Here is a 26,315-nt window from a genome sequence, read left to right on the forward strand (position 1 = left end):
GCTAATCTTTTTAAACTTTTTTTTTATAGAGACAGGGTCACCCTATGTTGCCCATGTTGATCTCAAATTCCTGGGCTCAAGCGATCCTCCCACCTTGGCCTCCCAAAGTGCTGGGATTACAGGCATGAGCTTCCGTGCCTGGCCTATTTTTGCTTTTTATATATTATTTATAATTTTCATTCAGGATATTCTAGTGGGAATGAGACGAATAGACTCCAAGAGGCCAAAGTGGTTCTGTACATGGACCAGCAGGCGTATGTTAAGTACAGTGTGGAGCTAGTCTTCTGCAGCCTCCTGGACTTGCATACACAGAAAAACTTAAAGGCCATTTCCAGTACAGCTGTGAGGGGCACCTATCTGTACCACATTATGTTGTACGTAACTTTTTACAGGTCTTTAGGCAAGACCAGAACAACTGCACCAAGCACAGCAGGAGAGATAGCATCTGTTGAGTAGGGAGTCAACATTGTATTCAGGTCCCATTCTTTGCCTTTTTTCCTAATCAATACTCTTTCATGTAACAGGCCTGACAAGACTGTAAACTCAACCTATGGATAATTCAGCATCTCACAGGATCAAACTCTGATTTTTCAGTAACATCAGCCCTGTAGTTATAAGACAAGATTATTTTACGGCATTTATAGAAATTTCCTAGTGCTGTGAATCAGGAATTTAAAACTCTGAGCTTATTATATTCTTTCTTCATGCTCTCAGTACTTTTTTTCTTTTCTTTTCTCCTTTTTTTTTTTTTTTTTTTTTTAAAGACAGGGTCTCACTCTGTCACCCAGGTTGGAGTACAGCGATGTGATCACAGCTCACCACAGCCTGAAACTTTTGGGCTAAAGTAAACCTCCCTGCCCCCCGCCCCAACTCAGCTTCCTGAGTAGCTGGAACTACAGTCACATGACACCATGCCTGGCTAATTTCTGGCACATTTAAGAGTCACTTATTACCCTGTGATCTTTCTGCATTCTCTCCTTAGAGATTTATTACAGCAGCTACTTAGTTTGACAAAGCCTTTTTTAAGAGGCACTCCATTCTAGGTGACCATGAGCATTAATTTAAGTAACTTCTCCTTATGTTCCATGAACTTGCAGCACTCCATCCCCTGATACAGGATTCTTGATGCCTTCAAACTCTCACCAATTTAGATCATTAATATTAGGTTCCCCTTTCATTGAGAGTCTGTTGCTTATACCCTTCCTCATATCAAATGCTGTATTACCTGAGTTAGAGTTCAGTTTCAGAGAAGAGAGTTGGACTCTATTTAGTATAAGTAGACAAAGATTCTTCAGGGAATTTTATAAATGGATTACAGAATTGTTGGAAGAGGTAAAAGAATCAGTTCCCAGGCTGAGCTTCCAGGAATGACTCACAAAGCCACGCTGCAGAAATGGTCTACTAGAGCAGCTGTCTCTCTGAGTAGGAAGCCTGCAGAGCTTCCTACACTGCCACGTAACCTCCACTATAATCTATATTGTCACAATGGATGTCTCGCACCCTGCCACTCACCCCATTTATTATCTGAATTCTAGTATCACTCAAGTGATCTGGAATCTAATTCTCACCCAGAACTCCAGTTGCATGAAAAACTAAGATATATAGTTGTTAGCTTTCCAGCATTTGCATCTTGCAAGAAATGTCAGAAATATATTGGAGTGGGTAAGTGAATCTATACTATCTATTATAACAATATATACCTTTTTAGAAAATAGGTTTGGAATTGGGACGTACCTCTTCTTTCATCTTCTTCAATACAACTAATATATATAAGCAAATATAGAGTTAAGTCTTTGTCTAAATTAGGATTCTTAACCTAGGTTCCACGTATGGGTGTGGTATGTGACTGTATATGTGAAAAATTATATTTTCTGGTGGATTTATAGCTGCCATTATATTCTCATAGGCATCTATGACTGACCCCTCCCAACATTTGAGAACCATTAGTCTTAATCTGTGCTGAATTCTCTTTTGCTAATTCTTTCATAACCTAAAGTAAAAGAAAAAAAACAACTTTGATTTCAAATAAAAAGGGATGCTTTTATTATTCCCCAACATTACTTTAAAATTTTTCATTATTTAAAAGTAAACTATTCTGAAGATGTCCTGTTTGTTTTTTGTTTTTTTCTTTTAGCCAGCCGACATTACGATTGTGAAATCAATGAAGAATCCTCCATCTGGTGTTAAACTAGTTATGGCTGCTGTTTGTGTCATGAAAGATATAAAACCAGAAAAAATTTCAGATCCTTCAGGGACTGGAGGCAAGGTAATAACTTGACACAGATTTGAATCATATTCATGAATGTATAGAACTTGTCAGCAGCAACTATTATCAAATATCAACAGTACCCAAATTAGGGAAGAAACATTGTTTTCCAGATATTGTCTGTATATATTCCAGGGTAAAGCTAAGACAATGTAGTGTCAAAAAACGTGGTTCCAGACCAGTCTGGCTAACATGGTGAAACCCCGTCTCAACTAAAAATATATAAATTAGCCAGGTGCAGTGGTGGGCACCTGTCATCCCAGCTACTCAGGAGGTTGAGACAGGAGAATTGCTTGAACCCAGGAGGCAGAGGTTGCAGTGAGCCAAGATTGTGCCACTGCACTCCAGCCTGGGTGACAGAGTGAGACTCCAGCTCAAAAAAAAAAAAATGTGGTTCTAGTTGCTTCCATCTCCTTTTCTGTCTATGCAGAATTCTCCACTACCATGGGCTTGGAACTAAATGAACACTGAGATACCTGTACTTTTCCAGCTAAGATCCTTTCTGGGTATTCCAAAAAATCTGAGTTAAGCAGTATAGCAAAGTTGTTAAAAGCATGTGCCCTGGAGCTAGAATGTCTGTATTCAGAAATCCGGACCCCACTAGCAGTGTGACCTTGGTTAAGGTATTTAACATGTGTGGAATTCCATTAAAAAAAGACACGGTACTCATAGTATCTACCTCAAAAAGCTAGTAAGAGAATTAGATTAGTTAATACATATAAAGTTCTTAGGTATAAAGCCTCACGAACAATAAGTGCACAATAAATGTTAGCTGTTATTATTACAGTTATTATTCAAGGATACATCCTTTAAAAAGGAAGGCATAGTATTCATTCTAAACTGAATTTACAGACTAATTTTCTTCTCAGGTTTTTTTAATACCTGGGTTTAAATTCTTGAATTAAAGAATTAGATTTTTTTTTTTTTTTTGGCCATTCTGTCCTTCATTGAGATAATAAAGAAAATAAATAGGCTCTTACCTTATTAAGTTATTCTCATTTACACACACACACACACACACACACACACACACACACACACACACACACACACACACACACACCCCTCCCTCCCTATCAGGCTTCCAGAAGTAGAAAAAAATTTTCAGCTGGTTATTTCAGCTCTTTTGCCAGTATAAGTAGCATGTGCTTTTACCCTATGGTTGGCAGAACAACGTGTACTCTTTGGCCTTCTGCTTTCTCCTTTAATTTCACTTGGAGAGCCTAGGTAAGTGAGGAGTTTGTGTTTAAGAAAAAGTTTGTTACTTTTCTTATTTGAAAGAGTCAAAGAATAAAGGAAAATAAATTTTGAAGTAATAAAAATTTATTTTCTTATATGAAATTGTGATGGCGTTTATGCAAGTAGCTCAGGTTTTCAAAAGAAATAATCACATTATTTTCCTTTCAGTGTTTACTTTTTTAAACAAATTCAGTCTATAAATGCATTTCCATATTTAAAAATATTTTATGTTTAACATGTTCTTGAGGAAAGTCTTAATTTCCAAGGAGATGTAAGTTGATATTTTGAAAGTATATGATTAAGCTGGGCATGGTGGCTCATGCCTGTAATCCCAGCACTTTGGGAGGCTGAGGCAGGTGGATCACTTGAGGTCAGGAGTTGGAGACCAGCCTGGCCAACATGGTGAAACCCTGTCTCTACTAAAAATACAATAATTAGCCAGGTGTGGTGGCAGATGCCTGTAGTCCCAGCTACTCGGGAGGCTGAAGTGGGAGAATCACTTGAACCTGGGAGGCAGTGAGCCGATATTGCACCACGGCACTCCAGCCTGGGTGACAGAGCGAGACTCCATCTCAAAACAAACCAAAAGTATACGATTAGTTTCTCTGGATAATGCCTCTTAAACTTCAAGAAGAAAAATTTTGCATCTAGCATTTTTACTTGCAAATTTAACAAATTTCCATAAATTTTATTTGTAGATATTAGATTACTGGGGACCTAGCAAAAAACTTCTGGGAGATATGAATTTCTTAAGAGATTTGAAAGAATATGACAAGGACAACATTCCAGTGAGTTGCATTGGGTTTTTTTCTATAAATGTGACTTGGCTAAAATGTTTAAGAACGTTAATATGATGCAATAGTTTACAACACATATAGAAATAGTCCATTTTAGGATTAAGATAATTAATAAAGAGATATTACATTTATTAATGATACTATGAATTTTCATAATGTTTAAAACCATTCCTGTCTCAGATAATTAAAAAGTTATTTAATAAGATACTCTTTTAGTGTATAATTGACTTGAAAGAGTTGTCTAAATGTCTTCTTATGATAATTATTAAGAAATCTGATACACAAATTTATGTAAGATTTAAAAAGTGGCCGGGAGCAGTGGCTCAAGCCTGTAATCCCAGCACTTTGGGAGGCCGAGGCAGGCGGATCACGAGGTCAGGAGATCGAGACCAACCTGGCTAACACTTTGAAATCCCGTCTCTACTAAAAATACAAAAAAATTAGCCGGGCGTGGTGGCGGGTGCCTGTAGTCCCAAGCTACGCGAGAGGCTGAGGCAGGAGAATGGCGTGAACCCGGGAGGCGGAGCTTGCAGTGAGCCGAGATCGTGCCACTCCACTCTAGCCTGGGCGACAGAGCAAGACTCCGTTTCAAAAAAAAAAAAAAAAAAAGATTTAAAAAGTATAGCATATTATTTTCTATTCAAATTCTTATTCTTAATGTTTAATTGTTCTTTTCCATTGTTTCCATTTGTTCTCGTATGTCTTTTTTTTGTTTTTGTTTTTTGAGACAGAGTCTCACTCTGTCACCCAGGCTGGAGTGCAGTGGCGGGATCTCGGCTCACTGCAACCTCCACCTCCCGGGTTCAAGCAATTCTCCTGCCTCAGCCTCTTGAGTAGCTGGGATTACAGGCACCCGCCACTATGCCCAGCTAATTTTTGTACTATTAGTAGAGACAGGGTTTTACCATGTTGGCCAGGCTGGCCTCGAACTCCTGGTCTCAAGTGATCTGCCAGCCTTGGCCTCCCAAAGTGCTGGGATTACAGGTGTGAGCCACTGCACCCGGCCTAAACTTGTAAGTCTTTTAATATTTTTGGAAGAAACATTTTGCCTTAATATCTGTAATACATTTGCATATTTTGCTCACAAATATGATGTATTTCTGCTACAATTATGCTTATTTTTAAATTATCTCAAAATACTTATTTTGGTTTTTAAAGCCAACATTAACTTTTTTATACAAATGTTTTTATTGTATATGTTTTTTTTCCATCTGATGATTATGTGATCTATATTGAAATTTTAAAATTTAAATCTTTGTTGTATAGGTGACTGTTATGCAGAAGATTCGTAGTGAATACTTAACGAACCCTGAGTTTGATCCCCCTAAGGTTGCTAAAGCTTCTTCTGCAGCTGAGGGTCTGTGTAAGTGGATTATGGCCATGGAAGTGTACGACAGAGTTGCAAAGGTATTTTGAACATTAGCACCATCTATGTTTTACTAAGATATTCCCAGGAATTAAAATCTGTGCTTATATTTACTGGTTAAGAAGTTTCTCAAAGTGACCACAGAGAGAAGTTGTCCTGCTGTAGTGTATTATCATATATTGATTGCACACCTAGTAGACGAGGAGAATATTTGTGCATAACATAACCTGGTTGGGGCTGGTGTGGGTGGTAGTGATGCAGGAGCAGGGATGATGAGTAGAATTAGTCAGATTTACTTATAGCTTTAGGACCCAGGACAAAAGAGAATTAAGGTTTGATGAGGCAGAAGCAAAGAAAAATCTAAAACATCAAGGGGAAAGTGCCAGATTAAAAAGTTGATTCAAAGGATCAGAAGTAAGAAGATCCAGTAGAGTTAAGAGGCAGAGCATGGAAAGATCCCCTGAAACAAGAACATGCATTGACATAGAACCTTTTATGGAATACCCACTGGGTCCAAATTTCTGGGAGAGCAGAGAATAGTTAAGAGCATTTTGTAAATTTGGCTAGCAAAGGACCAGGGCAACAAAGGCTTTGCCCTTGCAGCTTGCAGAATTCTACCTAAGGAAGAAAGAAATATAAATAAAAAGGTAGATGAAAATACGTGGTAGCTTGTGTTTAAAACAAGCTCAGAAGATAGAATAGATGATCAAGCTGTAATAATTGGGAAGGTCTTCCTAAATGATATATGTACATGTCCTTATAGAGAGGTAGAGACTTCGTTAATTTCAAAGGAGCAGACCTGAATAAACTTGTTAAAGAAATAAAATTAATTTTATCTAGGATATCTTTCCATTAAACATCTTGTCCCTTCACACAGTAGTCTCATGGTAGCTCAGCTAATTTCCACATGTTCCACAGATGTGTAGAATCTTGTGGATCCTTTCTACAAAGCAGAGAAGCCAAGGCACTCAGGCTTTTTCCTGCCTTCCCACTCTATAACTCCACACTGCCATTTTTATTCTGATACAAGCTGCCCCATGTTGATACAGAAGCATGGGAGGGAAATATGCAGCAGTGTCTTCTCTGAAGTCAGAAGCAGAAAAGGGAACTTCCTGCTTTCTGTCTACTTATTTAACACATTTTCTTTCATGATTTCAATGCAGCAAAGAGAAAGCAGGGCATTTTGTGTCTGATACACTGCTCTCTCTCTCTTGTCCCTCCCTGCCTTCAGCTTCATTCATGGCAATTTACCAGAAGAGTTAGGTCTGTCTTCTTTCTAACAGGCACACACTCTCTCTGGTCATCTTCTACATTCTTTGTACCAAGGGCTTGGAGGACGCTTGGTGATCCAGTTGGCCAAACTGCATTCTTGATAGCTTGATGAGCATAACAAAAAAACTTTAGGAAATCTCTTTTCTCTCAGTCAAGTGTGGCTTTTCAAGATTTGTTGGGGAAAATTCAGTTTTGGTAGTGAAACTGAGCATCGAGGTTTTCTTCCTTTTTATTTCCACCATCACAGCTCTAATCCTGGCAAGGCAGATGTAAGCCTCAGTCTGACTGGGAAGAAAATCACAAGCTTGGAAAGGAAAAAAAAACACCCAAAACATATTCATGTGTTTAAACAAACACTTATTATTCCATGTTATATGTTTTTCTCTGTTATTTGACAATAGTTAAGTGACACCTACTCATTATTTTGAGACATCTTGTGACATTTTTTGCCACATATTTTGACATTTTGTTAGCCCAGTATAAATTATCTATTTTATAGGTAACAATTTGCTAGTCCAGATTTATCTATTTTATACAATATATAGGTGTATTTTACTTTGTATGTAAAAACAGAAGATTTAAGGCAAAATGTTTATATAATTTATTACAATGCATTTCTAATCCATAATATTTATAAGGGAGGAATTATATAGATATCAATTTTACATAGTACACATCATATCTGCATATATTCTTCCCAAAAAGGTAGTGGCTCCTAAGAAAGCTCGCTTATCAGAAGCTCAGAAGTCTTTAGCTGAGACAATGGAGCTTTTGAATCAGAAGAGAGCAGAACTGGCAGAAGTAGAACATCATCTGGAAAATTTACAAATGACATTTCTTGAGAAAACAGAGGAAAAGGCTGCTTTAGAAGACCAGGTGGAACTCTGTGCTAAGAAACTTGAAAGAGCCTCACAATTAATTGGAGGACTGGGTGGAGAAAAATCAAGGTCAGATTTCTATTTGTTTTAACAAGATTTAGGAACGTCAGCCTTGAATATGTGACCTTCTTTGGGTATTTATTGTGATTACTGATTTTACAATGGCTGGTTGAGAATGTGGGACATTCTAGAAGACACCTGGCCAGGCTTTTCCAAACAAGGATATCAGTCTTGAGGATGGTGTTTACAAATTGCTTTCACATGGTCTTTTAAAAGAGGCAAACAAGGCAAATGGTAACCATTTTTTAAATCCAAGTGGTAAGTATGTAGTTGTTTGTTGTACAGTTCTTTCCAATTTTATGTACGTTCAAAATTTTTTGTAATGTTTGGAGGGAGTAGTGAATGCATGGTTCATTGGTTAAATTTTATGTTAAGGAAGATATAACTGGCTTAATCTAACAAAGCTGGTAAGCTTTATTCTAATGTATTTACTTGGATTGGACAGCCAGCTATTTCATTTATTCTATTTGTTGAATTAATAGCATGATAAAGTAATAATATATCTTTGACAAGACTTTGTAGTACAGATTAGATAGTTTTAGAATACACTTTTTTATTGTATGGGTTTCATTAAATGGAAAAAATACCAATCTTAATATGTCAGCTTCTATACAGCTTAAATGTAATTTTTGGTAATGAATTGCAAATGTTCCTATGTTTTACAGTCTAACAATAAATACTAAAACAAATAGCACAGCCACTAGACCAAATCATCCAAGAGAAAATTATTAGGCAAAATGTTGGTGTTTGGGTTTTTTTGTTTATTTGTTTTTGTTTGTTTTTGCTTTTTCTGAAGGGCCAAGTCCTCTAAGAAATGTCTAATATTCTAATAATGAAAGGAAGATTGTCATTCACATAATTTAGATACATGTTATAGCATATAAGAGCTAGAAGGGTTCCAACCTCATTTTACAGATAAGCAGGTGTCCAACATTTTATAGCTTTTTGTTACAGAATTGGACTGGAAGCCCTTGCCCTTTCAATTACTGTCTCACATCATTTTCTGTTGTAAATCTGTTTTGCCTTTGGTTGATGGCACAGATGGTCGCAAGCTGCAGATGACCTTCAGATAACATATGAAAATTTAACTGGCGATGTCTTAGTATCAGCAGGAGTAATAGCTTACCTTGGTGCTTTCACTTCTGGCTTTCGACAAACATGTACAAAAGATTGGAGCATGTTGTGCAAGGTAGTGGATTTATATTTTGTAAGTCTTGTTTTAGAACATCCAAAGTATGTTTTGGGATATTTTGGGGGAAAGGATGATAATAACAGCAGAAAAGAAGAAATAACTGAAAACATGGGGTCTTTCTTTTTTTGCTTCTTGTTTCATCAGTAAAATACTTCCACCATTCAACTTTTAATTTCTTTTCTTTCTGTTCCTTAGAGTTATTAAATAATGCCTAGTGACAATTAAACCAATATTTTAATTTAAAAAATATTTCAGTTAACAAGGTGAAGGAAAACAGATTTTTGTTTATTTCTTACAGAAGAAAAAAATCCCATGTTCAGAGGAGTTCTTGTTGAGTAAAACCCTGGGTGATCCAGTAAAAATTAGAGCTTGGAATATTGCTGGATTACCAACAGATACATTTTCCATAGATAACGGAGTGATCGTTAACAACTCTAGGCGTTGGTAAGAAATATAAACTATTTATTTTTTCTGTTGTTTTATTTGAAAGTTTTCAAACATATAGAAACATTGAAAGAATTTTATCATAAGCACCAATATAACTACTACCTCCTAGATTCTGCAATTAACATTTTAGTATTCTTGCTGCTTTATTATGTACCTGTCCTTCCCTCTATCACTCCATCAACCCATCTTTTAAAATGCATTTCCATGTAAATGGCAGACATAGGTATACTTCCTTCCAGATACTTCAGCATGCATATCATCAACTAAAGTTCAATATTTGCTTATGTTTTATTCTTTTGAGGTAAAATTTACATACATGAAATACACAAAACCATACCGTTCAGTGAGTTCTAACAAAGATAACACACCAGTGTAACCCAAATCTCTATCAAGATACAAAACATGACTACCACCAGGGAAGTCTCCTTATGTTCCTTTCCAGTAAATCCCTACCCTCATCCCACCCCAGGAAATAATTGTTCTGATTATTTCCCACCATAGGTTAGTTTTGCCTAGGTTATTTTTGTATGGATTACTTCTAGAATTTCATATAAAGGAATCATAATGTATACGTTATTGGCATATTTTTTCTGAGATTTATCCATGTTATTGCATGCATTGGTACTCTGTTCCTATTTTTTGTTGCTGAGTTCCATTTTATGAATATATCACTGTTTATGTATTCTCCTACTGATGGACATCTGGACTATTTCTAGTTTCTGGCTATACAATGTACTTGTTTTAACTAGGTATTGCTACCCATCTTCAAGATACTATAACTTGATAATTTATGCAATTTCATGGGTACCTTTTTTATTTGCTATCATTGTTAGTCTGATAATTATAAAAACTTTTCAAATGGCCTTTATTGTTATCCTTTTATTTATATCACTTTGAAAAACTTGGAAAACTACTTTCCTTTGAGAAATAGTTTTCTATAATGGTTATGTAGTGACACTATCATCTAATTTTAAAAGTCTTTTCATGGGACTGTGTCTCAAATATGCTGTGATAGGTACTATGGAGCTCTTAGATTTATCAGGTACTAGTCTAAGTGCCCTACATCTTCACAATGTCCTGTGAGTTAGGTATTATTATTATCCCATTTTATAGATGAGGAAATTGAAGCCCAGAATGATTTAGTAATTTTAAATTAGTAAAGATAACTTAGCGAATAAGTGATAGAGTCAGAATTTGAATCCAGGCAATCTGACTTTCAAATCCTTGCTCTTAATTACTATGCTGGAGTGAATTGTGGAATAGGATATCACACTCACTGCCTTTAAAACCATAATGGAAATTTCAGTCTTCTTTTAGATGAGATAAATTAAAGATATAAGGAAATCTAACATCCTGAAAGTTTGAGTTATTGTTTGTTTTATATTCTTTGCAAATCTTTCTGGAAGCTTCAAAACAACTAACTCCTGTTTATATTGTCAGTATTGTTTTAATAAAATAAGAATGTATATAATCATATATTGAGTTTGTGCTCAAAACTTTACTTGAGAGCAAAGATACTTAGGTTGAAACTTCTAAGCAATAAGCAAAATTTAATATAATCTGAAAAAGAATATATTTTAGTTATAAAAAATGTGTTCTGTGGTAGAGCAGAGATCATTCTGTTTAGCAGAATATTAGACCCTTGTGTCGGTTAATTCTGTTTTAGAACCCATTTCCATGTGTTTCATGACCATTCAGATTGTTTAAATTGCAGTTTAGAAAATGCTGTTGTGGGCTGGGCACGGTGGCTCACGCCTGTAATCCCAGCACTTTGGGAGGCTGAGGCAGGCAGACCAGAAGGTCGGGAGTTGAAGATTAGCCTGGTCAATATGGTGAAACCCCATCTCTACTGAAAATACAAAAAAAAAAAAAAATTAGCCAGATGTGGTGGTGTGCGCCTGTAATCCAGCTACTCAGGAGGCTGAGGCAGGAAAATCGCTTGAACCTGGGAGGCGGAGGTTGCAGTGAACCAAGATTGCACCACTGCACTCCAGCTGGGGTGACAAAGCGAGACTCTGTCTCAAAAAAAAAAAAAAATCAGTTGAGTAATATAGATTAACTGTAACCACTGAGTCCAATTTCTAATTCCTGTGAAAAACATCTGCTTGGTCTAGCTTAGGACAAATATTCACCTTAGGTCTAGTAACTTACAGCTGCAGGGCCCAAGCCAGAGTAACAAACATGAGTATTGAAGACCAGGAGTGTAGTTCTCAGAAAAAGAGTCATGACCTGGAAAAGCAGTGTACTTTTTACAATTAGGACTCTCGTGTTTGCTTCCTTCTTTTTGCATTTTTGGACATGAAGAAAGGTAATTTTATTTATTTTTATAATGATAGCCATTTACTCCAGCACTGTTTGTTGAGTTATCCATTATTTCCTCACTGCTTTGTCCCTTTAGTCTTTCTAATTTTAGTGAGGACTTGTGAATTGCTTTTAAAATGACTTTCTTTTTCTTTCTACTTTTAATCACAGTATTTAGATCATTTACGTTTAGTGGAATTATTGATACACTTAGATTTAAATCTACCATCTTGTTCTTTTCTATTTGTCTCCTTTGTTCTTTGTTCTTTTTTCTTTTTCTACTTGGATTTGGATTAACTGAATTTTTTTTTTATGATTCCATTTTATGTCCACATTGGCTTATTGGTTAAACACTCCCTATTTTTAGTGTTTGTGCTAGTGTTTATAATATCATCCATCTCTAGTTCATTACTGAATATCTTCAAATAATTTTATGCTATTATATATATAGTGTAAATATCTTTCAACAGTATAATTCTATCTCTTTTCTGTCTTTTGTGCTGTTATATATTTCACTTTTTCATATGCCATAAATTCTATAATACATTCTCTTTATTTTTACTTTAGACAATAATTTATCTTTTAGAGTGATTAAATATAAGAAAAAAGTCTTATGTTTACCTTCATCTTTTTCCCATTTTGGGAACTCTTAATTTCTTTGAGTTTCTGTTTGGTTTCACATTTCTTCTGCCTGAAGAATGTCCTTTAACACTTCATGTGAACAGGTCTACTGGCAGTGAATTCAGCTTTTTTCTTTTTCTGGTCTAAAAAAATCTTTTAAAAAAATTAATATGCCCTCTCCCCCTCCCCCTCCCTCTCCCCTTTCTTCGGTCTCCCTCTCCTTCTGTCCCCTTTCTTTGGTCTCCCTCTCCTTCTTTTTTCGGTCTCCCTCTGTTGCCAAAGCTGGACTGTACTGCCGTGATTTCGGCTCACTGCAACCTCCCTGCCTCGGGCTCCTGTGATTCTCCTGCCTCGGCCTGCCGAGTGCCTGGGATTGCAGGCGCACGCTGCCACGCCTGACTAGTTTCTGTGTTTTTGGTGGAGACGGGGTTTCACCGTGTTGACCAGGCTGGTCTCCAGCTCCTGGCCTCGAGTGATCTGCCCGCCTCGGCCTCCCGAGGTGCTGGGATTGCAAACGGAGTCTCGCTCACTCAATGCTCAATGTTGCTCAGGCTGGAGTGCAGTGGCGTGATCTCGGCTGGCTGCAACCTCCACCTCCCAGCCGCCTGCCTTGGCCTCCTAAAGTGCTAAGATTACAGCCTCTGCCCTGCCGCTGCCCCATCTGGGAGGAGCGCCTCTGCCCGGCCGCCACCCCGTCTGGGAAGTGAGGAGCCCCTCTGCCCAGCCGCCGCGTCTGGGAAGTGAGGAGTGCCTCTGCCCGGCCGCCATCCCATATAGGAAGTGAGGAGCGTCTCTGCCCGGCCGCCCATCGTCTGGGATGTGAGGAGCGCCTCTGCCCGGTCGCCCCTTCTGGGAAGTGAGGAGCGCCTCTGCTCGGTCGCCCCTTCTGGGAAGTGAGGAGCGCCTCTGCCTGGTCGCCCCGTCTGGGAGGTGAGGAGCACCTCTGCCCAGCCGCCACCCCGTCTGGGAGGAAGTGAGGAGCGCCTCTGCCCGGCTGCCCCATCTGGGAAGTGAGGAGCGCCTCTACCCAGCCGCCCCGTCTGGACAGTGAGGAGCGCCTCTGCCTGGCCACCCTGTCTGGGAGGTGAGGAGCGCCTCTGCCCGGCCGCCACCCCGTCTGGGAGGAAGTGAGGAGCACCTCTGCCCGGCCGCCCCGTCTGGGAGATGAGGAGCACCTCTGCCCGGCCGCCCCGTCTGGGAGGTGAGGAGCGCCTCTGCCTGGCGGCCACCCCGTCTGGGAGGAAGTGAGGAGTGCCTCTGCCCAGCCGCCCCATCTGGGAAGTAAGGAGTGCCTCTGCCCGGCCGCCCAGTCTGGGAGGTGAGGAGCGCCTCTGCCCGGCTGCCACCCCGTCTGGGAAGTGAGGAGCGCCTCTGCCCGGCTGCCCCGTCTGGGAAGTGAGGAGCGCCTCTGCCCGGCTGCCCCGTCTGGGAGGTGAGGAGTGCCTCTGCCCCGCCACCACCCTGTCTGGGAGGAAGTGAAGAGCGCCTCTGCCCGGCTGCCACCCCGTCTGGGAGGAAGTAAGGAGCGCCTCTGCCCGGCTGCCCCGTCTGGGAAGTGAGGAGCGCCTCTACCCGGCCACCCCGTCTGGTAAGTGAGGAGCGCCTCTGCCCGGCCACCCTCTCTGGGAAGTGAGGAGCGCCTCTGCCCCACCGCCCATCGTCTGGGAGGTGAGGAGCGCCTCTGCCCGGCCGCCCCGTCTGGGAAGTGAGGAGGACTTCTGCCCGGCCGCCCCTTCTGGGATGTGAGGAGCGCCTCTGCCCGGCCGCCCCGTCTGGGAGGAAGTGAGGAGCGCCTCTGCCCGGCCGCCCCGTCTGGGAGGCGAGGAGCGCCTCTGCCTGGCTGCCACCCCGTCTGGGAGGAAGTGAGGAGCGCCTCTGCCCGGCCACCCCGTCTGGGAGGTGAGGAGCACCTCTGCCCGGCCGCCCCATCTGGGAGGTGAGGAGCGCCTCTGCCTGGCCGCCCTGTCTGGGAGGTGTACCCAACAGCTCCGAAGAGACAGAGACCATCGGGAGCGGGCCATGAGGACGATGGCGGTTTTGTTGAAAAGAAAGGGGGGAAGTGTGGGGAAAGGAAGGAGAGATCAGATTGTTGCTGTGTCTGTGTAGAAAGAGGTGGGCATAGGAGACTCCATTTTGTTCTGACTAGGAGAAATTCTTCTGCCTTGGGATGCTGTTGATCTATGGCCTTTCCCCCAGCCTGGTGCTCTCTGAAACATGTGCTGTGTCAATTCAAGGTTAAATGGATTAAGGGCGGTGCAAGATGTGCTTTGTTAAACAGATGCTTGAAGGCAGCATGCTCTTTAAGAGTCATCACCACTCCCTAATCTCAAGTACCCAGGGACACAAACACTGCAGAAGGCCGCAGGGACCTCTGCCTAGGAAAACCAGAGACCTTTGTTCATGTGTTTATCTCCTGACCTTCTCTCCAGTATTATCCTATGACCCTGCCACATCCCCCTCTCCGAGAAACACCCAAGAATGATCAATAAGTACTTAATTAAAAAAAAAAAAGAATCAAAATTGAGGCCGGGCGTGGTGGCTCACACCTGTAATCCCAGCACTTTGGGAGGCCGAGGCGGGCAGATCACGAGGTCAGGAGATCAAGACCATCCTGGCTAACATGGTGAAACCCCGTCTCTACTAAAAATACAAAAGATTAGCTGGACGTGATGGTGCCTGCTTGTGGTCCCAGCTACTCGGGGGGCTGAGGCGGGAGAATTGCTTGAGCCTGGGAGGCGGCGGTTGCGGTGAGCCAAGATCACGCCACTGCACTCCAGCCTGGGTTACAGAGTGAGACTCTGTCTCAAAAAAAAAAAAAAAGAATCAAAATTGAATCACTTGTGTTAAAAATTCTCACAAATGGAGCTGGGGAAGGTTCTCATGCACAACTGCCTGATAACGAGAACTATTAGAAAAGAATCTGCAAAAACCACAATCTTTTACAAAGGCCATCGCAAACTTACATAAAAAAATACTTTTGTGATGACATCTGCCAGCAACTGCCTGTCCAACTTGGGACTGGTGCCACTAGTGTTATTGATCCTTGTAGCCAAGGATAATTGATTCAAAACAATTATGTAATCCCCCTCTTTTATCCTTTAAAAATCTTTATCTTCCTTTACCTCCCTGAATATGCACGTTTACTATGGCATGTGTATTCCCATTGCAATGCCCATTCCCAAATAAATATGATATAATTTATTTATTTTGAAAAAAAATTAATATGTAATAGTTGTACATATTTCAAGGATATATGTGATATCTTAATACATTCATTCCATGTGCAGTGATCAAATCAGGATAATGGGGTATTCATCACTTTAAACATTTATATTTTCTTTATGTCGGGAATATTCCAATTCTTCTTTTCTAGCAGTTTTGAATTACACAATAAACTATTGTTATAGTTCCCCTACTGCACTCAAATGCTAGATCTTATGCCTTCTACTTAACTACATTTCTGTATCTATTAACCAACCTTGAAAAAAGTCTTTATTTCATCTTCATTTTGAAAGATTTTTTTTTTTTTTTTTTTGCTGAGTTTAGAATTCTGGGTTGACAGTTGTTTTTTTGCTTTTGTTTTGGGGCTTTTTGTTTTTTCTTTCAAGATGTCACTACATTGCTTCTGACCTACATAGTCTGATGAGAAGTCTACTCTAAGTCTTACTTTAGTTCCTCTTTATGTAATGTGTCTTTTTTTCCCTCTGGAAATTTTCCAATTTTTCTCTGTCTTTAGTTTTCAGCAGTTTGATGTGTCCAGGTGTGTATGCACGTGTGTTTGTGTATGTGTGTGTGTTTTGAGATGGGGGTCTCAGTTTGTCACCTAGGCTGGAGTGTAGTAGTGCAATCATGGCCCACTGCAGCCTTGACCTCCTGGGCTCAGCCTCCTGATGTAGCTGGAACTACAGGCATCTGTAGTGCCCCCACCTCCCATCATTTTTAACAGCTGTATTGATAAATAATTCATGTACCATAAAATTTACCCTTTTAAATTGTACAATTCAGTGATTTTTAGTATGAAATGCTACACTTAAGAAATATAAATACATTTTTAAAGTAATTTACCATTAATAGCCTAAAATCAAAGAACAAGTCATTTTCTAAGAAATGAATACTGTGAGTATATGTTAAGATGTTAAAAGAAGACATTTCATTAAAATTTTTCTTATCTTTGATATTTATATATATTATGCTTTCCAAGAATAAAAAAGACTAAACTTCAGTTAGGGAACCACTGGAGTGGCAGTAGGGGTAAACTTTCAAATCTACTTTCAGCTGCAGTGTGTGTGTTGCCTTTACTTCTTCAGGATTCTTTGGAGTATTGCTGGACACAAACATGTTAATTTTCCATCTTGGAGTTTCCTCAGTCATGTAGGTGGTATGAATTTATATCCTAAACGTGTATGAGATATAGACCCACAGCTACACATTCATATTTTCAGGGGACACTTTTTCCTAGCCAGATATGAGATGGGAATCAAAACATTTCCTTCTTTTCTCTTTATGCATAGGCTTGAAATTTTTCTGTCAGTGACTTCATTAAGCCTTTTGTGAGTTTCAGCTTAATGCAAAGGTCTCAGTACTAGCCTCCCCCCACATATGGACCTAGTGAGCCTCTAGGTTATCAGACTGACACTCTTCCCAAGTCCAGGTGTCAGTTTAGCTCACAAACTTACTGTTCTGGATTTTAGTTTTATCTGTTTCAGCACCTGTGTTTTTCTGTATCTATGTATTAGTTATGTGTGAATGTATGTATGTGTCTTTTAAATGCAAGCCTCAATTAACCAGTGCATTTAAAATAATGTCATATTTTATCCATCAGTACTAGGAGGAAGAAGGATTTTTAGCCAGTCATGCTGTTGTGACCATAGTTTATAATTAATCATTGTGCTTGCTCTTTATAGTTTCTCACAGTTTGTCTGTTTATAATATTGTGCAGTGGTTGAGAGCAGTTCAGACTCTGGAGTCAGGACATTTGGGTTCAAGCTTCCTCACTTTCTGTCTTGAGATTTTGGTAATGTATTTGACCTCTCAATGCCTCGGTTTCCCCATCTGTAAATGAAAATAACTCCTACTTCATAGAAATGTTGTGAGAAAGCACTTAGCACATAAGTGCTCAAGAAATGTTAGTTTTTTATAATTATCTTTGAATATCTCATTTTAGTCTATATCTTAAGTTCTGATTTTGCTATGTTTCAACCATGATGAAAATACTTACTATGTCTCCTAGGTGGAGGTAGGAGACAAACAAATAAAATGCAAAATAGTGTGTTCCTTTTTTAGTATTTATACATTGCTTTGGCTACTTAACAGCAAAGCTTATTTTCCTCCAAATTACCACCTCTGTCAGAAACATAGATGGATAATGCTGCTTTCTTCAGACTGCTCAAAGATCTCAAATGTAGCCTAGTATTATTTTCATACCTAGAGCAAGGTATACTTGGAATGCAAATACCATGGCCTGGCCTTATTTCTATGATGGACACAACAATCCAATTTTCCAGTATTCACATAAGGTTATATTAACTAGAAGTCAGATTTCTTTCAGAGTAGACAAGAATCTCTAATTATTGGATAACCAAGAACATTTATTTAGGCATTACCAAGGACATTTATTAACATTAGAATGTTAATTTATAGATGTTACATTTTGTGAGGGAATGAACACTTACTGTCTTTTTCCAATAATAAAGACATGAAAGGAAGAAAATAATATCTCTTTAAACAGGGGCTTGAAAGGTACTAAAATCATTTACTAGTCTAATTACTAGGTAACTTCTATGAAAAAATAACTTTCTTGTTAGCAGAATGCCTTTGCTTTCTTGCTGTGGTAGGAAAAGTAGATTTTAAGTACCGTCTAGACCTTTTTGTACTTTAAGTAGGATTTCAGCACAATTAGAGCCAAGAAAGAAAACATCTAGCCAGCTAGTTTTGTCTCTGGGGAAAGAAAGAAACTAAAAGAACACAGTTATTTGAGAATAAATTAAAGAGCTTATTCATAGGGAAAGGGGATTTTAGCCCTAGCCCTAGAAGCTGTTGGAATAGAAAGAGAATGGGAAAGCTGAAGTGACATGGGACAAAAACTCCCTTTTCTATTATTTTATATATATTTATTTATTTATTTAAATATTTATAAATATTAAATATATATAATTTATATATAATATATAATTAAATAAAATTATATATAATATGTAAAAATTATATATAATTAAATAAAATTATATATAATATGTAAAAATTATATATAATTAAATAAAATTTTATATATATATATATATATATTTTTTTTTTAATGGAGTTTCAATCTTTGTTGCCCAGGCTGGAGTGCAGTGGCGCGATCTCAGCTCACTGCAACCTCCACCTCCCGGGTTTAAGCGATTCTCCTGCCTCAGCCTCCCCTGTAGCTGGGATTACAGGCACCCACCACCGCGCCCAGCTAATTTTTGTATTTATTTACTTTTTTTTTAGTAGAGACAGGCTTTCACCATGTTGGCCAGGCTGGTCTTGAACTCCTGACATCAGGTGATCTGCCCGCCTTGGCCTCCCAAAGTGCTGGCATTACAGGCCTGAGCCACCGCACCCGGCCTCTGTGCTATATTTTTAAAAGAAAATTTAATGTACTGTACTGAATACAAGAGAAACCTAGGACAGTCACCATCATCCATGAGGAAGAGAAAAGCACATCATATATTACACATCTGAACCATGAATCATATATTCTTGAACACAGTCTTTACTATACTAACTCAGAAGAAACTCCTAAATAGATCTCAGATATATACCACCCTAAATTTGGACACGGTTTGTAATTCTACTCATAATCTAAGGAAATCCCTTATATGCTAGTGGATCTTTTGTTTTAAATGTTTATCAAATATTTTATAGTATTATTTTCATATTACATTAACAGATGTCATGTATTAAAGTTACCATGAAGACAGCATATTATATTGGAAAGGGCAGAGCTCATAGATTCACAAGGTCCTACTACTTCTAATACTGAACTAGTTTTGGAACCTTGGAACCTTGGGCAGAGTACTTCCTGAGACTGAATTTCTTCATTTGAAAAATAAATAAGAAAAAAAAATTCCTTTTCACTTTTTTCTCATAGGACTTTTGTGAAGAGTAATGCTGATAATGTATGTGAAATACTTTGTATTTGTACAGATTGATGGTGATGTTTATTATTTATATAATTTTAAAGAAATCTCAACGTCTATGTCTTCCTCTCAGAATTTTTCTTATTATATTCTAGGCCTTTAATGATTGACCCCCAGGGTCAAGCCAATAAGTGGATCAAAAACTCTGAAAAAGAAAATCAGCTTAGTGTTATTAAGCTATCAGATTCAGACTATATGAGAACATTGGAAAACTGTATTCAGTTTGGAACTCCACTTCTATTAGAAAATGTTGGTGAAGAACTGGATCCATCTTTGGAGCCTTTACTACTCAGACAAACTTTTAAACAAGGTATAAAGCAATTACTATTAATCTGTAGAACTGAAAGATGATTGAATTATCTTGGAGGCATGAAAGAAGCCTACTACATAAATTTAATAACAATGTTAATAATGCAGAACTTCTGGCTCATTGTTATGAGTGAAAGGAAATTTGGAACAAGCTGTCAGGAATGAACCTTCGCCAGGTATTCTAAGATAAATACATTGCCCTCTCTTCATTGCCTTAACCGCTGTTATCTAGACTATCAGAGAACATAAAGAAGTTGAAGCCAGCTTGAAATTCCTTTATCCTGTGATCCTTGACCACAAAAAGTCTATTGTTATGAATAGTGATGGTGTCAAACTCCTGGCCTCAAGTGATCCTCCTCCCTCAGCCTCCCAAAGTACTGGGATTACAGGCATTAGCCATCATGAATAGTGATGGTGAATGTGGGCCTGAGTTGAGTTTAGGTAAACATTGTCCACCTAATATCTTTCTGTTTATAAAAATTTGTCTCTGCCAAGTGCTATTACCTTTAAGAGCTTTAGTCATTTACATATATTTTAGAATCGTGACTGAAAATTGATGGAGGAAGAAAGCTCAAAAGAAATCTTGATTTACAAAGCTCTATGACAACCAGAGAAAATGTCCTATATTAACCCAGAAAGAGTCCTGCTGTATAATTGCTTACTTGCTGCTGTGTCTGTGACTTTTGCCACTCCTGTTTTCTGTATGTTATTATTATCATTTTGAGACAGAGTCTTGCTCTGATGCTCAGGCTGGAGTGTGGTAGTGCAGTCTCAGCTCACTGCCTCCTGGGTTCAAGCGATTCTTGTTCCTTAGCCTCCAAAGTAGCTGGGATTACAGGTGTGTTCCACCACGACACCCAACTAATTTTTTTAGTATTTTTAGTAGAGATAGGGTTTCACATGTTGGCCAGGCTGGTGTTGAACTCCTTACCTCCAGTGATCCACTTGCCTTGGCCTCCCAGAGTGTTGGGATTATAGGTGTGAGCCACTGAGCCTGGCCCTGTTTTCTATTTTAAACTACTTTAGGACCATTTATTTGTAACCTAGGCAAGGCCATAGCATGAGGGGCTATGTAACTAGCTCACTTGTTATGCATTTGTTTTCTGAAATATAGGTGGCATTGATTGCATCAGACTTGGTGAGGTCATTATTGAGTATTCCTTTGATTTCAAATTTTATATCACCACAAAACTGAGAAATCCACACTATATGCCAGAACTGGCTACAAAAGTGTCTTTGCTCAATTTCATGATAACTCCAGAAGGACTTGAAGATCAATTACTAGGTATTGTTGTTGCAAAGGAGAGGTACGTATTTTCTTAGATGCTTCTAGATGGTTTAAAAAGGAATATTTGTAGGTCATTGATATTTTTGTTTTGTGAATATTTTAAAACTTTGTCAAATTTTATACTTTGTTACTATAAATAATCACATAATCCTCTAAAATAGCCATCTGTAACAAGTAAGTTATAAGCCAACCACGTTATATTGGGCTTTTAGTATGGGCAGTTGGGTTCGGGTTACCTGCCATTGTTACAGGAAAGGGATTCCGATCCAGACCCCACGAAAGGATTGTTGGATCTTGTGCAAGAAAGAATTCAGGGCGAGTCCACAGAGTATAATGAAAGCAAGTTTATTAAGAAAGTAAAGGCATAAAAGAATGGCTGCTCCATAGACAGCCCCAAGGGCTGCTAGTCGTCCATTTTTATGGTTATTTCTTGATTATATGCTAAACAAGGGGTGGATTATTTATGTCTCCCTTTTTTAGACCATAGAGGGTAACTTTTTGACATTGTCATAGCATTTGTGAACTATTACGGCACTGGTGGGTTGTAGCAGTGAGGAGGACCAGAGGTCACTTTTGTGGCCATCTTGGTATTGGTGGGATTTAGCCAGCTTCTTTACTGTAACCTCTTTTATCAGCAAGGTCTTTATGACCTGTTTCTTGTGTTGACATCCTATCTCATCCTGTGACTTGGAATGCCCAACCGTTTGGGAATGCAGTCCAGTAGGTTTTAATCACATTTTACCCACCCCCTGCTCAAGATGGAGTTGCTCTGGTTCAAATTCCTCTGACACCATGACTTCTGACTTTGGAATGAGCCAGAAATTTCACCCCTAGGAATCTATGCTATGACCGTAAATAGAAATACATTCATATATATATATATAGGATATTAATAAGAAAATGCTTAGCAAAAGAAGGAAAAAGCAGCATATAAAACTATATCCAGAATAGGTGATATTTTGTTTAAAAAAAGATTGATATTTATCTACATATATAAAAAGAATAAAAAAAGATTGGAGAGGAATACACTTCAATGTTAAAGTAATTATCTCTGTGGTGGTAAGATTATGGGTAATTTTTATTGTTTTCCTTATACTTTATATGTGTACTATTTTTATTTTATTTTAAGTTCCAGGGTACATGTGCATGATGTGCAGGTTTGTTACATAGGTAAACGTGTGCCATGGTGATTTGCTGCGCTTATCAACCCATCACCTAGGTATTAAGCCCAGCATGCATTAGCTATTTTTCCTGATGCTCTCCCTCCTCCTACCCACCCTGACAGGCCCCAGTGTGTGTTGTTCCCTACCCTGTGTCTACGTGTTCATATTTTTCAGCTCCCACTTATAAGTGAGAACATGTGGTGTTTGGTTTTCTGTTATTGTGTTTGTTGACGATAATGGCTGCCAGCTCCATCCATGTCTCTGCAAAGGACATTATCCTGTTCCTTTTTATGGCTGTGTAGTATTCCATGGTGTATATGTACCACATTTTCTTTATCCAGTCTATAGTTGATGGACACTTAGGTTGATTCCATGTCTTTGCTATTGTGAATAGTGCTGCAGTGAACATACACGTGCATGTGCCTTTATAATAGAATGATTTCTATTCCTTTGGTATATACCCAGTAATGGGATTGCTGTGTCAAATGGTATATCTGGTTCTAGGTCTTTGAGGAATCACCAGACTGTCTTCCACGATGGTTAAACTAATTTACATTCCCACCAACAGTGTAAAAGCGTTTCTATTTCTCTGCAGCCTCACCAGCATCTGTTGTTTCTTGACTTTTTAATAATCGCCATTCTGACTGGCATAAGATGGTGTCTCATTGTGGTTTTGATTTACATTTCTGTAATGATCAGTGATGTTGAGCTTGTTTTCATATGTTTGTTGGCCACATAAATATCTTGAGAAGTGTCCTTGTGTCCTTTGCCCACTTTTTAATGGGGTTGTTTGTCTTTTCTTGTAAATTTGTTTAAGTTCTTTGTAGATTCTGGATATTAGATCTTTGTCAGGTGGATTGATTGCAAAAATTTTCTCCCATTCTGTAGGTTGTCTGTACATTCTGATAGTTTATTTTGTTGTGCAGAAGCTCCTTAGTTTAATTAGATCCCATTTTTCAATTTGTGTTTTTGTTGCAATTGCTTTCGATGTTTTTGTCATGAAATCTTTGCCTGTGCCTATAATAAGGATTAAAGACTTAAATGTAAAACCCCAAATATTTTTTTTTAAATGAGGAAAAACACTAAGGTACCTGGGAGGGCTACTAGTAAAGAATTTCTTCTGGAAGGAAATCTGATATCACTTGAATCTAAATGTAGCATTATCAAGTGGTCTAGTAAATGAAATCGAATTAAAAGTGGAAATATGTAACCATGAAGTGTTTCTTCCAATATTTAAATCCCACTTGTAGAGTGTCCAATATGGAGCCATGTCATAACATATTCTATTCCATGGTAGACTGTGTTATTTTGAAGTTTCATCCCCTTTTTGTTTGATATAAGTGTTTTGACATAAGTGCCAATTTTGCCTTTCACTTAAAGAACCAGTTTTATGACCAGTCATCCTTTCAATGTTTGCTACTATAGAAAATATGATGAAAATGAGACTTAGTGATGACAAAATCAAGAAATAGATAAGAAGTTCATACTTCGAGTTTCTTCTCCAGTTCTTACTCTTGCATACCAGCTATGCCATATGGATAAGTCTAATGTATTCTTAGACTTACTGTGGCACATGTTATTGCCACATTTTACGTGTATACAATTAATGCTTTTTCTGCTTGAACTCTCAAATAGTTATATGTGTGAAAGTATTCTTCCCTTAAAGCAATTAATCACCTTAGTTTGTGTTAGATGTCTACAAATTTGCGATATGTAACACTTAGATATAAATTTAGATAAAATACTACAAATTTGGACTAAATGTTTCTATCTTTTTAGACCAGAATTAGAAGAGGAACGAAATGCCCTTATTCTTCAGTCTGCAGCTAACAAGAAACAGCTGAAAGACATAGAGAAAAAAATTTTAGAAACATTATCATCATCAGAAGGAAACATTTTAGAAGATGAAAGTGCAATTAAAGTCTTAGACTCTGCCAAAATGATGTCCAATGAAATAACAAAGAAACAGCAGGTGAAAAAAGAATCCTAGAAATCTTTTGATTTAAATCTTAAGATTCTTAAGAAATCTTAAGATCCTGATTTGCTTCCAGTCCCCAAGGAAGGTGCTGGAGTAGCCTTGCTGGAAAGGAAAAAGAAAATGATAAAATACCAAAACATAAATTTAAACTCATAAGAGAATATCTTACTGTTAAATTATTTAAAACCTGGTCTGATCTATATGGTATCTATACACAGAAGAAATACATTTAGAATGAACATTTTAAAATGTATTTATTATTATTGGATAGGTAAGGTATTATTATAAGTATCAGATAGGTATTATTATTGGATAGGTAAGGTATTATTAGAAGTATTGGATAGGTATCCAGTTTCAGCTTTCTACATATAGCTAGCCAGTTTCCCCAGCACCATTTATTAAATAGGGAATCCTTTCCCCATTTCTTGTTTTTGTCAGATTTGTCAAAGATCAGATGGTTGTAGATGTGTGGTGTTATTTCTGAGGGCTCCATTCTGTTCCATTTGTCTATAACTCTGTTGAAACTGGATCCCTTCCTTATACCTTATACAAAAATTAATTCAAGATGGATTAAAGACTTAAATGTTAGACCTAAAACTATAAAAACCCTAGAAGAAAACCTTGGCAATACCATTCAGGACATTGGCATGGGCAAGGACTTCATGTCTAAAACACCAAAAGCAATGGCAACAAAAGCCAAAATTGACAAATGGGATCTAATTAAACTAAAGAGCTTCTGCACAGCAAAAGAAACTACCCTCAGAGTGAACAGGCAACCTACAGAATGGGAGAAAATTTTTACAATCTACCCATCTGGCAAAGGGCTAATATCCAGAATCTACAAGGAACTTAAACAGATTTACAAGAAAAAATGAAACAACCCCATCAAAAAGTGGGCAAAGGATATGAACAGACACTTCTCAAAAGAAGACATTTATGCAGCCAACAGACACATGAAAAAATGCTCATCGTCACTGGCCATCAGAAAAATGCAAATCAAAACCACAATGAGATACCATCTCACACCAGTTAGAATGGCAATCATTAAAAAGTCAGGAAACAACAGGTGCTGGAGAGGATGTGGAGAAATAGGAACACTTTTACACTGTTGGTGGGAGTGTAAATTAGTTCAACCATTGTGGAAGACAGTGTGGCACTTTGTCAAGGATCTAGAACTAGGAATACCATTTGACCCAGCGATCACATTACTGGGTATATACCCAAAGGATTATAAATCACGCTACTATAAAGACACATGCACACGTATGTTTATCGCGGCACTAGTCACAATAGCAAAGACTTGGAACCAACCCAAATGTCCATCAATGATAGACTGGATTAAGAAAATGTGGCACATATATACCATGGAATACTATGCAGCCATAAAAAAGGATGAGTTCATGTTCTTTGCAGGGACATGGATGAAGCTGGAAACCATCATTCTGAGCAAACTATCGCAAGGACAGAAAACAAAACACTGCATGTTCTCCCTCATAGGTGGGAATTGAACAATGAGAACACTTGGACACAGGATGGGGAACATCACACACTGGGAGCTGTCATGGGGTGGGGGGGAGCGGGGAGGGATAGCATTAGGAGGAATACCTAATGTAAATGACGAGTTAATGGGTGCAGCAAACCAACATGGTACTTGTATACATGTGTAACAAACCTGCACATTGTGCACATGTACCCTAGAACTTAAAGTATAATTTTAAAAAAGAAGTATTGGAAAGGTATTATTACTGAACAGGTAAGGTATTATTATTGGATAGGTATTATTAGAAGTATCAGATAGGTATTATTATTGGATAGGTAAAGTAGGCTACTTGGGTTCATCCAGGTTTTAATTGACTCTTCTCCGGAAAATTGAATTTGAGAGCTTGTCTTACCTCTGTTTCTGATTGGCATTGTTGGTGGAGGTAGTTGCTAGTTGATTGAACAATTAGGGATTCTAGGAATAAATAGAGATTCT

General features: G+C 38.4%; 1 protein-coding gene across 1 annotated transcript in view; it reads left to right on the top strand.

Annotated features, from left to right (window-relative positions):
- DNAH12 (dynein axonemal heavy chain 12) overlaps window positions 1–26,315 on the top strand; it is a 269,687-nt gene that overhangs the window by 175,314 nt on the left and 68,058 nt on the right. The window contains exons 52-60 of the mRNA XM_063661044.1: window positions 2,135–2,266; window positions 4,204–4,293; window positions 5,569–5,709; window positions 7,646–7,887; window positions 8,920–9,067; window positions 9,369–9,514; window positions 19,698–19,912; window positions 21,026–21,218; window positions 24,142–24,334. Coding sequence (XP_063517114.1) covers window positions 2,135–2,266; window positions 4,204–4,293; window positions 5,569–5,709; window positions 7,646–7,887; window positions 8,920–9,067; window positions 9,369–9,514; window positions 19,698–19,912; window positions 21,026–21,218; window positions 24,142–24,334 — 1,500 coding nt within the window. The remainder of the gene's footprint in view (window positions 1–2,134; window positions 2,267–4,203; window positions 4,294–5,568; window positions 5,710–7,645; window positions 7,888–8,919; window positions 9,068–9,368; window positions 9,515–19,697; window positions 19,913–21,025; window positions 21,219–24,141; window positions 24,335–26,315) is intronic.

The sequence above is a fragment of the Pongo pygmaeus genome, chromosome 2 (genome assembly GCF_028885625.2).
Source record: "Pongo pygmaeus isolate AG05252 chromosome 2, NHGRI_mPonPyg2-v2.0_pri, whole genome shotgun sequence".
Classification (NCBI taxonomy): domain Eukaryota; kingdom Metazoa; phylum Chordata; class Mammalia; order Primates; family Hominidae; genus Pongo; species Pongo pygmaeus.